At 55.2% G+C, this 13635-nt stretch overlaps 2 protein-coding genes across 2 annotated transcripts; one reads left to right on the forward strand and one right to left on the reverse strand.

Moving 5' to 3' along the window:
• Nucleotides 1–4455: 4455 nt before the first annotated feature.
• DCLRE1B (DNA cross-link repair 1B) lies at nt 4456–6738 on the reverse strand. The gene is made up of 4 exons (XM_059488172.1): nt 6535–6738; nt 6285–6429; nt 5907–6086; nt 4456–5813 (listed from the first exon to the last, which is right to left on the reverse strand). Exons 1-4 carry the CDS (start codon nt 6721–6723, stop codon nt 4972–4974), a joined length of 1356 nt encoding a protein of 451 aa, XP_059344155.1. The 5' UTR covers nt 6724–6738; the 3' UTR covers nt 4456–4971.
• Nucleotides 6739–6930: 192 nt separating this feature from the next.
• Nucleotides 6931–13249, forward strand: AP4B1 (adaptor related protein complex 4 subunit beta 1). The gene is made up of 10 exons (XM_059488156.1): nt 6931–7119; nt 7211–7435; nt 7527–7657; nt 7892–8039; nt 8172–8668; nt 9340–9423; nt 10312–10415; nt 10567–10774; nt 11239–11523; nt 11927–13249. Exons 1-10 carry the CDS (start codon nt 7007–7009, stop codon nt 12397–12399), a joined length of 2268 nt encoding a protein of 755 aa, XP_059344139.1. The 5' UTR covers nt 6931–7006; the 3' UTR covers nt 12400–13249.
• Nucleotides 13250–13635: the final 386 nt, after the last annotated feature.

The following is a 13635-nucleotide window of genomic DNA, read 5'->3' on the forward strand; positions in this document are numbered from 1 at the left end:
CTCCCCCCGCCCCGTCCCGCCGCCGCCCCGGGCCCGAGCGTCCCCGGCCCCGCCGCGCTCCCGCCGCCGCTCCGGGCCCCGAGCGCCCGCACAGGCCGAGCCAGCCGAGCCCCGAGCGGGCGAGCGCGCACGTGACCGCGGGGCGGGGCGGCCGCAGGAAGCGCCGGGGCCGGGCCGGGACCGAACGGGGCGGGGCTGGGGACGGAACGGGACAGGGCTGGGAACCGACCCGGGGAACAGAACGGGACCGGCTGGCAACCGAGCGGGGCCGGGGAACGGAACGGGACAGGGCCGGGAACCGAGCGGGGCCGGGATGGGGAACGGAACGGGGCCGGGAACCGAGCGGGGCCGGGGAACAGAACGGGACAGGCTGGGAACCGAGCGGGATAGCAGAGGAACGGGCAGGAACTGATGCTCAGGAAGTTGCACTTGAACACGAGGAAGAACTTCTGTGCTGTGAGGGAACAGAGTGCCCTGCAGGGTGTGGAGTCTCCCTGACTGGAGCTATTCCAGACCCACCTGGACACCGTCCCGTGCCGTGTGCTCTGCCGTGACCCTGCTGGCACAGGCAGGTGGGACCAGGGCAGATGCTCCCAAGGGATTGAGTGCAGTCAGGTCACCAACACCCGCTCAAGAAGTCCACAGCATTTTTTCCAAAGTCAATGTAACAGAAACGTTTATTTGCTTTCTGGCAAAAGTTGACAATATTTAAAAATAAAAATTACAAATAGTCTTACCAAAATTCAGACTGAGAGTAGGTTTAGATTACATATTGGGAAAACATTCTTTATTCAGAGGGTGGTAAGGCCTTGGCACAGATTCACAGAGAAGCCACAGCTGCCCGACTCCTGGAAGTGTCCAAGTCCAGGTTGGGCAGAGCTTGGAGCAACTTGATGCAGTGGAAGTTGTCCCTGCCCATAGCAAGGTTGGGAACTTGATGATCTTTAAGGTCCCTTCCATGCTCACCCATTCCGTGATTCTGTGAAAACCTCAGAAACTCTCACAGCTTCCTGTTTACATGAGCACAGCACAACAAGTGTGAACCCCCTCCACCAAACACTGCCCAGGAGCTCTGTACCCTGAGACAGGGAGGGCTCAGTCCTCGGGGCAGGATTCTCTGCAGGCTCACATGGAACACGATCCTCGCCTCCCCAGACCTGCCCAGGAAGTCCCAGCCTCCTGGTCAAGGTCTGTCCCAAAGGTTTTATTGCACAACCCGTGGCTGTGCCTCAGGCTGGGCCTTGGCCAAGGGCAAAGCCACAGCCAGAAAAACTTCAGCACGGCAGTGGCTGTGGCAAAACTTCCCAAATTCAGCAGAAGGAATCACAAACAGAACACCCACAGAACACACAGAACATCCACAGGAGCTCACCTCACATGATTATCAAAGTGATTTCAACGTGTTCTAGTACTTTTTCAGAGAACTCCATTAAAAAAAAAACACAAATATTTTAGGCTTTGGAGCGAGTCCAAAGTGACACCACACCATAGAGGTAATTATGTAAACTCGTTCATTTTCTGGTGAAGGAAAGCTTTCACCATTGCAGTTTTTTTAATCTAGAAAGAAGCCCTGTGCTGCAGGAACAGAAGGGAGAAGTTTCTGGAAGTGCTTTGGCCTCGTAATTGGGGAAGCAGAGTGAGAAACCCAATCCAGCAGCGCTCTGGGGTGGTCCCTGCAAGGTGACATTGCACACTTGTCTCTGTGGAGCACAGGAGCAAGGCAAGTTTTACCTCAGCCTCTCAACAACAACCTAGAGAACAATTTTTCCCTCTCCACAGCATCAACAAGGCACTCCTGCTTTCTTAGTGTTCTGAGAAATTAGAGCCAACTGAGCTGTCCACAGTGCAGTGATTGACCCTCCCCAGAGAGCTCTGCTCCAGAACCTGCCCTCACAACACGCCAGCATTTGATCACAGCTTGGTTAAACAGCACTGAAAACTTGCCAAGGGGAACTCAGCTCGTTCCTTGTTCCTGTGCAAGGCCTTGGCTGAGCTGTTTCCCCCCTCTGGGGCTTGGTTCCCAACTGTGGAGCAGAGATAAGCAGCTGGAGCATGCTCTGTGTGTGTAGATTTCGGAGGACTTTGCTCAGAGCACGTTCTGTTCCCTGCCAGGATAACTGAAGGTTCTGAGCATGCAGCCCTGAGATCCCCTCAGCTGCTGGGCTGCAGCTTCTCCCTGTCCCTGCTTCGAACAAAACACACCTGTGGGCAGCAGTGCAGCTGAGCTGGGGGCAGCAGGCCCAGAGCCTGCTCCCCACGACACTCAGCTGGGAGCCAGGAAAACAGGGCCATCCTGGAGTAAAGTGTGAGGGACAACAAGGCCTGCAAGAGCCAAATATTTGCTGCCAGAAGACTTCATGAAATCTTTTAGGTTGGAAAATTCATTTAAGATCACAGAGTCCAACCATTAGCATTGCCAGTCCATCACTAAACCCATCTTCAGGGGAAGCTGAAGGATGCCCAGAAGCCCCAAGAGTCAGCAATTCCAATTTTCCCCACAAGGCCCCATTTCATCTTCCAGCATTTTAGGACAGCACACAAAAGTAGTATTTAAATACCTAACAGGGAGGAAATGTTTGGCACAAAAATGCCTTGTGCACCTGCTGTGCTGAGGCAAAGATCTCCAACAGACTGTTGGCCAAGTCCCCCCTGCTTCTATTGCCTTTTAAAGCCACAGAGATTTTAGGTTTCCTTGGCTCAGCATGATGGATAATTCCCTCCTCAAAAGGGAGGAATTACCTTTTCAGCTCTAGAAAGTGAAGCCAGCAATTTATTCTGCAGCTTTAACTGAGCACACAGAAAGGGGATGCAGATCCCCAGACTCTGAAGTCTGCAATGTTCACTTGTCTGTGCATGATTAAAGTTCAGATTTACCCCTGTAAAAAATTACCATTTACAACTCCTTTTTGCCCAGAGGCTGACCAGGAGGTTCTTCACCTCATTGACTTTAATAAATGGATGATAAGAATAAAAGAGGAAAGGCTGGATGCCACAAAACATCAAATCTCCCAGGTCATTTGCAACATGCCCAAGTGGAGCAGTGACTCAGAAGGTGAGCATTCCTCCCCAGCAGTGCAGAAGCTGCTCAAAGCAGGACCTGGAATTTGGGAGTTCTGGCAGTGCTTCACTCTCCTGCCTGTCAAATGAGTCACTTGAATTTCAATAATATTTAAATAACAGCCTGCATCTCCCAGGCAGCAGCAGCAGCCAGCACACTACCAGCACAGCACTGTCGTTTCCATGTTACAAAACGTGCAGGTGTCTCCACTCGCACCCACCTGCCGGAGCTCTGCAGTTGAGTTTGAGCAGGAAATAATCCGCACACAAAACTCCAGGCAGCAGGACACAGGGCCCACAGCTCAAGCTGCCCTTGCAGCTTCACAGGACACTGTTTGTCACCTCCAATGTCCCCATGGCAGCTGGCAGGCAGAGCACAGCAGCCCCAGGGACAGGCACTCCTTATGTAACAGGGACAAACACTGCCATGCCTGGGAAAGCACAGGGCTGGCACTCAGGAGTCACGTTTGCCAAACAAACAGCTCTGCAAACATCCCCACTCTGGCTGTCAACACCCTCACTGTTCTGGACAGCCCTGTTTGTGACTGCTGCATCCAGGGGCACCTCACCTCTGCTTTTCACAAGGCCTGGCTTCCCTCCAAGAGCAGACTTCCTTTTCTGTCTCAATTCAGGGAATTCAGCCCATCTAGCTGCCACTTGGAAAGGCCCCGTAGGACACTATGTTCAGGAAATTCTGAAACATTTTGCCTAGACAGCACCAAAAGGAGGATCAAGAGAGCTGAGGCACAAACTGGTTTGCTGTTCCAGGCCGGTGCCCAGTGCCCATTTCCAGTCCAGCTGCCCTGACCATGTGAGGGGCCAATGTGAAATGCTGGCAGTGCTGTTTGGCACAGTCAGCTGCAGTGGGTACCCAATGTTTGTCACACCACAGACACTTCCCAGCTGTGCCAGGCTGGGGCTCTGCAGCCAATCCAGAGTGGGAGAGTGCCCAACCTCCAACTAACAGAGCCAGTTCTGCTGTTCAGCCACAATCTTTGCCAACAATGCTGCTCAGACTAATCACTTCACACCACCAGGCAGATGTTTCACTATCTCCCATTCCATTTGCCACTGCAGGACAAGAGCAGGCAGAATACTGCCAGTTACCAGGAGTGCTTTGCAATCAAACAGAATTCAGAGGTGCAAGAGACTGCAGAGAATTCAGTGACTCACTCTGCAAAGCCTACAGCTCAAGAACCCAGACAATTCCCACTTTTCCTAGCCACAAACCTGAAAAAGCACTACCAATTAGCATTGAGATGGCTCTTTCAGGAGAGCAGGAACTTGGCTGCACTTGGCTGGCTGGATGCAAAAGCTGCAAGTAATAGTAGATTAACAGATAGAAAACAGATTATTGCATTTCAAGGCACTTCCTTTTCTAGATTTCTTTTAGCATCATTTTTCAAAAGCACCTTAATAAAAAACATTTGTAATACATTTCTGAATGAACTGCTCATAATCGGTGAGGTATCACAGACTTACAAAAAGGAGAATCTTTAAGGCTCTCAGATTCCCCCCCCTTGCTCCATTAATCACATTCCAGCCATTAATTACTCAGCTGCAAACAGCTCACACCCTCTGCAGCTCTGCCTGAATCAGCCTCTCAGTGACTTTTCTAACAAGGGACGGGCAAGTCACTGCAAAAGGTGGACACAAGGCACACAGACTGCAGGACCACAGCGCCCAGCACAGTGTGGGGACACAGCAGATGCAGAAATAATAAAAAAAAAAAAGGCCAATTTTTAAGTAGTACCATCTACAAACGGTTTCTAGTTTCCTCTTTGTCCTCTATAAAGAGGTAAAGAAAATAGAGCCCCAGAGCTGAGCTCCTCTCTCCTAATGGTAAACCTGAGCATGAGGCAGAATGAAACACTGCTACCTGCTGCACTAGCACCAGCAACGTCACACTAATTTTCAGGGTGTGTCTTTCTTTTGAAGAAAGTCTTCTACCAGCTGATCAAACTTCTGTGAGGAAAACTGCTTTAGGACGTGCAAGGGAGTGAGTAAATACTGCTCTGCTAGTCCAGGTGCAAGGTGCTCACTGGAAACAGGTGCTGCTCCTGCTGCTCCCAGCTGTTTCCCACTCAGCTCTTCCTTCTCACCCCTGTGAGAAGTGCACCGTTCTTTTGAGCAGAGAGCTGGCTCACAGTAGTGCTGAGGAACTTTAACATCTGTAAACACTTCAGGTTTCTCAGTATTTTTCTCTGGGGAGTCATAAACAACCCCTCGGGGCACAGAACTCCCCAGGGCTCTTTTCCAGAGACTTGTGGGTTTCTGCCCCCTCCTTCGGCTTTGCTGCTGTCCAGACTCTTGCACAGGCTTTGAGACTGTGAAGTCAGGAAGTACTTGGGGAGCAGAGCTCAGATATTCCTGAAAGTAAACCTGGCACATGTCATCCTTCACAATGGGAATGATGGAGCAGGGTTTCAGCCACTTCACAAACTCGCGCAGCTCCTCAAAGGACGAGTGATCCGAGTAGGGGACGAGGTGGATCTTGGGGTGGGTGACCTTCACGGGCCTGCCCGTGGGGATGATGGCAATGGTGGGGTGCCGCGCGTTCCAGGTGACCAGCGTGTCCCAGCAGATCTCGGTGACGTCCACGGCCCGGATCCAGCCCGTGCCCTCCTCAGCAGTGAACACATCGGGCAGCTCCAGCAGCCGCATCTGCTCCAGGCGCCAGGGGCTCACCACCACCCACGTGCTGAACTCCAGCGCCAGCTCCACCAGCAGCGTCTCCTTGCCCAGGGTGTACACACCTGCCAGGGGAGCGGCGGCTCAGGGACAGGGCAGGCACAGGGGACACGAGCCCTGGTTTGGGCCGTGCTGGCAGGAGGGAGGGCAGCACTCACCGATGACCACGTGGTGCTGCGGGTGGGCACGGATGAGGCGGGCAGCCTGGCGGGTGGCCAGCGCCCGCGAGGGCAGGGCCCGCTGGGGGTGGCAGTGCGTGTTGTCCAGGTACAGGCGGTCGATGTGGCGGCCCCTCAGCGCCGGCTCGCCCTGCATGGCGCTCGTGTAGCGGAAATCTCCTGCAAGGACAGGGATGGCAGGGCAGGGCCCAGAGAGAGTGCCGAGTTTCCCTCAGGGAGGATATTTCAGAACCATCTGGTCACAATTCTGTGCTATGTGCTCTGCCTAAGCAAAGTGCTGGGACCAGGTAACCCACTGCAGTCCCTTCCAACCTAACCCATTTTGTGATTTTGTGATTGTAGGAACCTGCCCTGTACCTGTGTAGAGGATGGTGCCAAAGGTACCCTCAAAGAGGAACATAACGGAGCCAGGGCAGTGGTTGGAGTCGATCAGCGTCACCGTCACCTCACCCACGACATGGCTCTGCCCCACCTCCAGTGGCCGGATCCAGCACTTCGGCACCTGCAGAGGCCAAGGTGAGGGCAGGGTAGGGCAGATGACAAGGGTTGGGACAGGCACATGGGGATGCCCAGGCGATGAGGGCAGAGGCGGGCGGGACACACCTACCTGCAGGCGGTGATGCAGGAGGCGGGCGGTGAGCGGGGAGCAGTACAGCGGGCGGCACCAGGTACTGGACAGCCCCACCGTGTGGTCCGAGTGCATATGGGACAGGAAGAAGAGACGAGCGCCGGCCGCCTTCCGCAGGCTCCAGAAGTCCACGGCGATGGGGGTCCCGGCCAGCACCGTCCCGCTCATGGTGGGCGAGGACCCCCCTCCCCTCACGCCGGTTTTGGCGGGAAGCGCCGCGCACGCGCAGGCGGGGCGGGGCGGGGCCGGGCCGCGCGCCAGGGGCGGGGCGGAGCATGCGCGTGAGGGTCACGTGGGCGGGGCGGTGGGGCCGGCGGGCGGAGCGGCGCCGGGACCGGGATCTGGATCTGGATCTGGATCTGAGACCGGGACCGGGACTGCGATTGGCACCGGGTCCTAGGACTCGGAGCGGAACCGGGAACGGCGCTTAGGAGCGGACCGGCGCGGGGCCATGCCGTACCTGGGCGGCGAGGAGGCGCAGCGGGAGCTGCGGCGGGCGCTGTCGAACCCGCACGTGCAGGCGGACCCGGCGCGGTACCGCGGCGCCGTGCTGCGCGTGATCCGGTACGGCGGCCGGGCCGGGCCGGACCGGGCGGGGCGGGGGGCGCGGGGTCCGCGCCGAGCCCCGCTGAGCCCCGTGCCCGCCCCGCCGCAGGCTGATGGCGCAGGGCGCCGACGTGTCGGGGCTGTTCCCGGAGATGGTGAAGGCGGGCGCGGTGCCGGACGTGGTGCAGAAGAAGCTGGTGTCGTTCTACGTGCGCGCCCAGGCCCCGCGGCAGCCGCAGCTGGCGCTGCTGGCCGTGAACTCCCTGCGCAAGGACTGCGCGCACCCCAGCCCGGCCGTGCGGGGGCTCGCCCTGCGCACCATGTGCGGCCTCAGGTGCGCTGAGTCGGGGCCGGACCGGACCGGACCGAACCGGGGGGTGTCCCCGGGCGCCGTGCCCCGCTGACGGCCGGCTGCCCTCCCGCAGGATGCCCGGGATCCAGGAGTACCTGCAGCAGCCCCTGGTGAGCGGGCTGCGGGACAAGGCGTCCTACGTGCGCAGGGCGGCCGTGCTGGGCTGCGCCAAGATGGTGAAGATGCAGGGGGACTGCGAAGTGGGTGAGTGGCTGGTGGCCGTGGGGCTGGGGTGGTGGCCGTGGGGATGGGGACACGCAGGTGATGTGTTTGTGATATGTGTTCAGCCTTCAGGGCTGTCCTGGGGTCCGTGTGCTGCCCCTGCGTTGTCCTGGCTGTAGGGCAGAAGGAGAGGGAAAGTGAAGGGTAATGAATGAAAGACTGAGAAAATTGCAGTGTGCCAGCAGATCCTGATGGCAGGAGCTCTGTGCTTTGCAGATGGTGCTCTGGTGAACGAGCTCTACAGTTTGCTTCGTGACCAGGACCCCATTGTGGTCGTGAACTGCCTGAGGGCCTTGGAAGAGATCTTGAAGAAGGAGGGAGGTGTTGTCATCAACAAACCCATTGCTCATCATCTCCTCAACAGGTTTGCTTTCTTTGGCATTAAGATGGTGCTGGAGGCTTCTCTTGTTCTCATGTTTTCTATGCAGAGATGCAGTTCCTGGGGGACATAAGATGTTCCTGCCCTCCCTGACTGGTGCCCCTGTGCCCCTGGCAGGATGCCCGACCTGGACCAGTGGGGGCAGAGCGAGGTGCTCACCTTCCTGCTGCGCTACAAACCGCGCAGCGAGGACGAGCTCTTCGACATCCTCAACCTGCTCGACGGCTACCTCAAGAGCAGCAGCCCTAGCGTGGTGATGGCGGCCACCAAGCTGTTCCTGGTGCTGGCCAGGGAGTACCCAGATGTGCAGGCAGATGTGCTGGGGCGGGTGAAGGGCCCGCTGCTGTCTGCCTGCACCTCGGAGAGCAGGGAGCTGTGCTTCACCGCGCTCTGCCACGTGCGCCAGATCCTCCGCAGCCTGCCCGGCCACTTCAGCAGCCACTACAAAAAGTTCTTCTGCTCCTACTCGGAGCCCCACTACATCAAATGCCAGAAGATGGAGGTGCTGTGTGAGCTGGTGAACGATGAGAACGTGCAGCAGGTGCTGGAGGAGCTCAAGGGTTACTGCACTGACGTGTCGGCGGAGCTGGCGCAGGGAGCGATCTTTGCCATAGGTGAGAGCTCTGCCTTGCCTTGTCTGCAGCCCTGCACCTTTCAGGGGGGCTGTGCTCTGCTCAGGGATGCCTGGGCAAGCACCACATCACTGCTCTGTGCTGCAGCCTGCCCAGGAGTGGTTTGTGTCAGAGTGTTTCTGAAGCAATGATTGTTTCAGGAGTGCTGGCGCTGAGCTGCTTCAGGTTGTGCAGAAAGTCCTTGAATCTCAAGGTGTGAGGAGATACTCTAGAGAAAATTTAATTTCATCTTGTAATGAGCCTTCTAGTGTTCAGTGAAGCTGTGCAGGAAGTGGAGGAGCTCTAATACCTGCTTGTCCTTTGAGTTGTGATGGGGGCAGAGTTAAGGTGATAGTTTTGGTTTTGTGAGCTTTAAAAATAGGAAAATTATTACAGTATTCCTAAGGAGAAAGGTGGGGATGATAAAATGCTTTTTTTTAATGTATTACACTTAAGGAAAGTTCAGAAATCTTCTGAGGCATGGCCTCAAACAAAAGAACATGTCCCTGGTGTGGAGAACAAGCTCATTTGGCCACACTTTCAGAAACAGTAGTCAGCAAGGAAAGGAGGGAGACTGTTCCTTTAAAGAGAGTTTGTGATGAGTAGCTGGGTTCATGACTCCTGTTTCACTCTGACAGAATGTTGATTTTTATGTCTTTTTTGCATCCTTGCAGCCAATATTGCCAGGACATACACAGAGCAGTGTGTGGGGATTCTGACAGAGCTTCTGGGGCTTCAGCAGGAGCACATCACCTCAGGTAACCATGCTGCTGGTTCGTGCTCTCAGGAGGTGCCTTTGCTGGAGCTCCTGATCCCAAACCCAAAGGCACTTGGCTTTCAGCTTAATTGGTGCAAGTTTTCCAGGTGGGATGAGGGGTGTAAGGTGTGTTCCTTCTGCAGGAACTGCTGTCTCTGGAAAAGGAGATGATTGTAGCTGTGCTCATGCTTCTTTCTGGCTGCCACCTGCTGACTTAAAAGTGAGGGGCTCAGCAGAGATGTTTTACTGTCTGTTTGAGAGCCAAGATGATTAATAGATCTTTTAAATCTCTGTGATTTCTATTCCTCACATAATAGTCTGATTCAGTTGTGCCCAAGCTTCCTTTTTTCTCTTCTGCCCTCAGATCTACCTTCACATCACTGCTGTTCCTGCTGTTCTCTTTTAACTGCTCTTGCTGTCTGATTTGAAAACCACACACTTGCACTCAGCTGTTGAATTCCATCTCAGGAGCTGTTTTTGTGTCTGAGTGGGCAGCAAAACCTTTCAAGTTTTGACCTAAAGTTCACGAGCCTCATTTCGAATCGGAGTCAGCTTTAATTTGTCATCCTAACCTCGTGTGTCTGAAGCATCATGAGTCAGAGGCTTTTTAAAGGCTGGCAGTGGCCAGAAGAGAGGCTGCTCTCCAGCAGAGGAACAATCTGAAGTCTCAGTGCTCTATTTTAGACCTGGTGCAGCTTTGCTGTGACAAATGCAGTGCCATGGGATTGGGAAGGAGGGTGCCTCAAATCACAGGCTCGGGCAGGGCACTGACCCTCCAGGCTGGGATTTGCAAAGCCCCTTGAGTGCAGGGCTTTGAGATTATTTTTTTTCTTTTCCCTAGTGGTTTTTATGACTCTTGGGGGATGCTGATAACTTGTTTTCCTTGCAGCTGTGGTCCGTGCTTTCCGGGACCTGGCCTGGCTGTGTCCCCAGTGCACAGATGCCGTGTGCCAGGCCCTGCCAGGCTGTGAGGACACCATCCAGGACAGCGAGGTGAGGGGGACGATGGACAAGGACTGTCCATCTTCCCTTTGCATTGAGACTGGGGGCAAAAATCAGAAATCCTCAGGTTTGTTCTCCCAGCATTTCCTGCCAACGCGTGGCACACAGCAGCTGTTTGCTGGTGTTCCTCTGGTTCCCTCAGGGCAAGCAAGCACTGGTCTGGCTGCTGGGCACCCACGGGGAGAAGATCCCGAACGCTCCCTACGTCTTGGAGGACTTTGTGGAGAACGTGAGGTCGGAGTCGTTTCCAGCAGTGAAGATGGAGCTGCTGACGGCGCTGCTGCGGCTCTTCCTGGCCCGGCCTGCTGAGTGCCAGGACACGCTGGGCAGGCTGCTCTACTTCTGCATTGGTGGGTTCCCCGAGTCCCCACAGCTCCCAGGGGCCTGCTCTGGCTGTGTCACTTGGCTGGGTCAGCGTCCTGGCTGGTTCCAGGTGGTTCCATGGCTGGCTGAGTGTGGAGTCATGGCATCAGAGGGGAAGGGACCTTAAAGATCATCCATTCCACCCCCTGTGCTGAGCAGGGACACCTTCCCTGTCCAGCCTGGTCTTCCAGGGATGCAGGGGCAGCCACAGCTTCTCTGGGAACCCTGTGCCAGGGTTCCTCACAGGGAAGAATTCCTTCCCAATATTAACTCTTACCCTCTCCTCTTTTAGTTTAAAACCATTCCCTCTTGTCCTTTGGCTGTCTGCCTGTAAGCCGGCCTGCATTGTGTCCCTGAAAGGCTGTTTTTAATAATGTAATGTATAGTTTAGTGTCAGTGCTCAGGGCAGTGTGGCTGAGGGATTCTCCATGGGTTGCTGTCTGTGTTGCAGAGGAGGAGCAGGACATGGCCGTGCGCGACCGAGGGCTCTTCTACTACCGCCTTCTGCAGGCTGGCGCGGAGGAAGTGAGGAGGGTCCTGTGCAGCCCCAAGTGTGACCCCTCCCTGGGGCTGCTGGGGGACCAGAGCAAGCAGCCTGTCAATGCCTGGGTCCTGGAGTTCAACACTCTGGCCACAGTTTATGGCAGAGAGCGCTGGGCGCTCGCCACCGCTCAGCAGCCTGTGGAACCCTCCTACTCCTGCTCTCCTGCTGCTGGCTCCAGGAGCAGAGACACAGGTGAACAGACCTGCCTCCCCTTCCTCTGGGAGCCATTCTGCCTTTGCCAGCAGAACACAGAATCCCAGAATGGTTTGGCTTGGAGAGAGCCTTGAAATTCCTCTCGTTCCACTCCTTGCCATGGGCAGAGATCTTACACTGTCCCAGGTGCTCCAAGCCCTGTCCAGCCTGGCCTTGGGCACTGCCAGGGATCCAGGGGCAGCCACAGTTGCTCTGGGCACCCAAGATGCTCTCCCATATGGGAGGAAGGCCAGAGTGCTTTGGGAGTTTAGTGTGCAGTGTGTGGCTGGCCACTCACTAGCCAAGGAAATGCTGCTGGTGGCACTGGGATTCCTCTGCTCCATCCAATGGGTTCTGTGGAGCTGGGAGCTGCATCTCACCAGTGTTTGTGCTGTCATTTCAGAATCCCTGGTTTCTGAAGGGGATAAGGAAGTCCTCGAGGTCCATCCTGATGCTCCAGTGTCGGAAGAGAAAGAACTCCTCAAGGCTCATCCTGATGCAGGCAGCCTAAGCTTGATTCCTGATGTTTCCCTGAGTGCAGAACAGTTTGAGAGGAGCTGGCTGAGCCTGGACACGAGCTGCCAGCTCTGCCTGCCCTGGTCTGGGCCTGTCCATGCAGACACCATGCAGACAGCCCTTCGTGTGGTGCACATCCACACCATCGCCATGAGCAGAGCTGGAGCCCAGCCCTGGAAAGCTTATCTGAGTGCCCAGGATGACTCAGGCTGCCTCTTCCTCGCTGAGCTCCTGCTTCAGGCAGCAGATTCAGAGCTGCAGGTCTCGGTGAAGCAAAGCGAAGCAAAGCCAGAGGCACTGCAATCCTTTGTCTCAGCCTTGAGGACGGTGCTGGAGGCAGTGGCTGGGCTGGAGTCATGACTGCTCCCTGCTCCCAGCAGGATGCATGCTCGGAGCACAGCAAAAGCTGATTTCTCTGGCTCCTTTTGCCATACCCAGTGCTGCTTTGGTAGTTTTATAATGCAGAGTTTCCAGTTCACCTGGGAAACTGGAGGGTGGTGTGGGGGAAGCTGGGGCTGGGGAGCAGGGCAGGGTGAGGGGCTGCCCTCCCCTGGGTCACTCTGCTGTGACTCACAGCATGGTGGCATCCGTGCTGGGTGCCATGAGGCACAAGCATCACCCATGGAACCAGAGCTGAACACAATTCAGGGCTGTGTTTTGGAGATGTTTTTTCCTGAGAATTATAAATAACTTCTAAAAAAACCACACCAAACACCAGAGGCACCAGGATTCTGCCATTTTTCTCACACTAAGAGGAACAGTGCAGTGAGAAGTGAATATTTCAATCTTGGCCCCCTTTAGATTTGTTTTAATTTGCTGTCTGATTTCAGTGGTAGCTTCGCTTGGGGGTGAGCAGAGCTCTGCTGTGCCAGAGGAGGGCAGGCAGGGGACATCCTGCTCGCTGGAACCAGCATGTTCCAAGAGACAGAGGTGGGTTTTTAATTGAAATGTGTTACTGAGGTGAGAATTGCCCTCTCTGAAGTTCCCCCAGCTCCCTGATTGAGGGTGAGGTACACAGTGAGATTGATCTAACAGGGCTTTAGGGTATTCTGTGAGGAGCACAAGCTGCTTCTGCCCGATTTCTTGTAATTTTTGGTTTCTGAATGACTTGATTGTACCCTCAAATGGCACTGTGCCTTCCATGCACTTCACTGACACCCTGTCACTGTTACACACACTTCTGCCTTTTCTAATAAAAATGTGAATCATTCTTGGCTGATTTCTGGAGTTTCTTGTTCCTTTTACCCCCAGGGCTGTGGATGGGGTGATGTGTGGATCAGGGCAGCTCTGTGCCCAAGAGGGCGTTTCTCTCTGACCCTCCTTGCAGCAAAGCTTTAAGGAGCAACTGGGCAATAATTAATCTCAGTCTCAAATGCCAAATTACTGTGAAGGGTGAACCTGCAGGTGGACTCAAGGGCAGATCACCAGTCAGCTGCAGCAGGGCTCCTATTGACAGTTCCCACAGCTGTGTTGTGTTCCTGCCCTCAGGGAGAGCTGATGTGGGAAACACTCAAACTTCCATCCCTGGAAATTGTCCAAAGAGGGGTTTGGAGCAAGCTGGGATAGTGGAAGTTGTCTCTGCCCATTGAGATGAGC

Source organism: Ammospiza nelsoni, chromosome 23 (genome assembly GCF_027579445.1).
Source record: "Ammospiza nelsoni isolate bAmmNel1 chromosome 23, bAmmNel1.pri, whole genome shotgun sequence".
Lineage (NCBI taxonomy): Eukaryota > Metazoa > Chordata > Aves > Passeriformes > Passerellidae > Ammospiza > Ammospiza nelsoni.

Bases quoted from the DNA above. Each gene is read 5' to 3' on its own strand.
- DCLRE1B (XM_059488172.1), bottom strand. From the start codon at position 6,723: ATGAGCGGGACGGTGCTGGCCGGGACCCCCATCGCCGTGGACTTCTGG. The intron at 6,087-6,284 runs GTACAGGGCAGG...CTGTCCTTGCAG, and splicing joins TGGCACCATCCTCTACACAG to GAGATTTCCGCTACACGAGC. The intron at 5,814-5,906 runs GTGAGTGCTGCC...CTCCCCTGGCAG, and splicing joins GCAGCACCACGTGGTCATCG to GTGTGTACACCCTGGGCAAG.
- AP4B1 (XM_059488156.1), top strand. From the start codon at position 7,007: ATGCCGTACCTGGGCGGCGAGGAGGCGCAGCGGGAGCTGCGGCGGGCG. The intron at 7,658-7,891 runs GTGAGTGGCTGG...TGTGCTTTGCAG, and splicing joins GCAGGGGGACTGCGAAGTGG to ATGGTGCTCTGGTGAACGAG. The intron at 10,416-10,566 runs GTGAGGGGGACG...TGGTTCCCTCAG, and splicing joins ACACCATCCAGGACAGCGAG to GGCAAGCAAGCACTGGTCTG.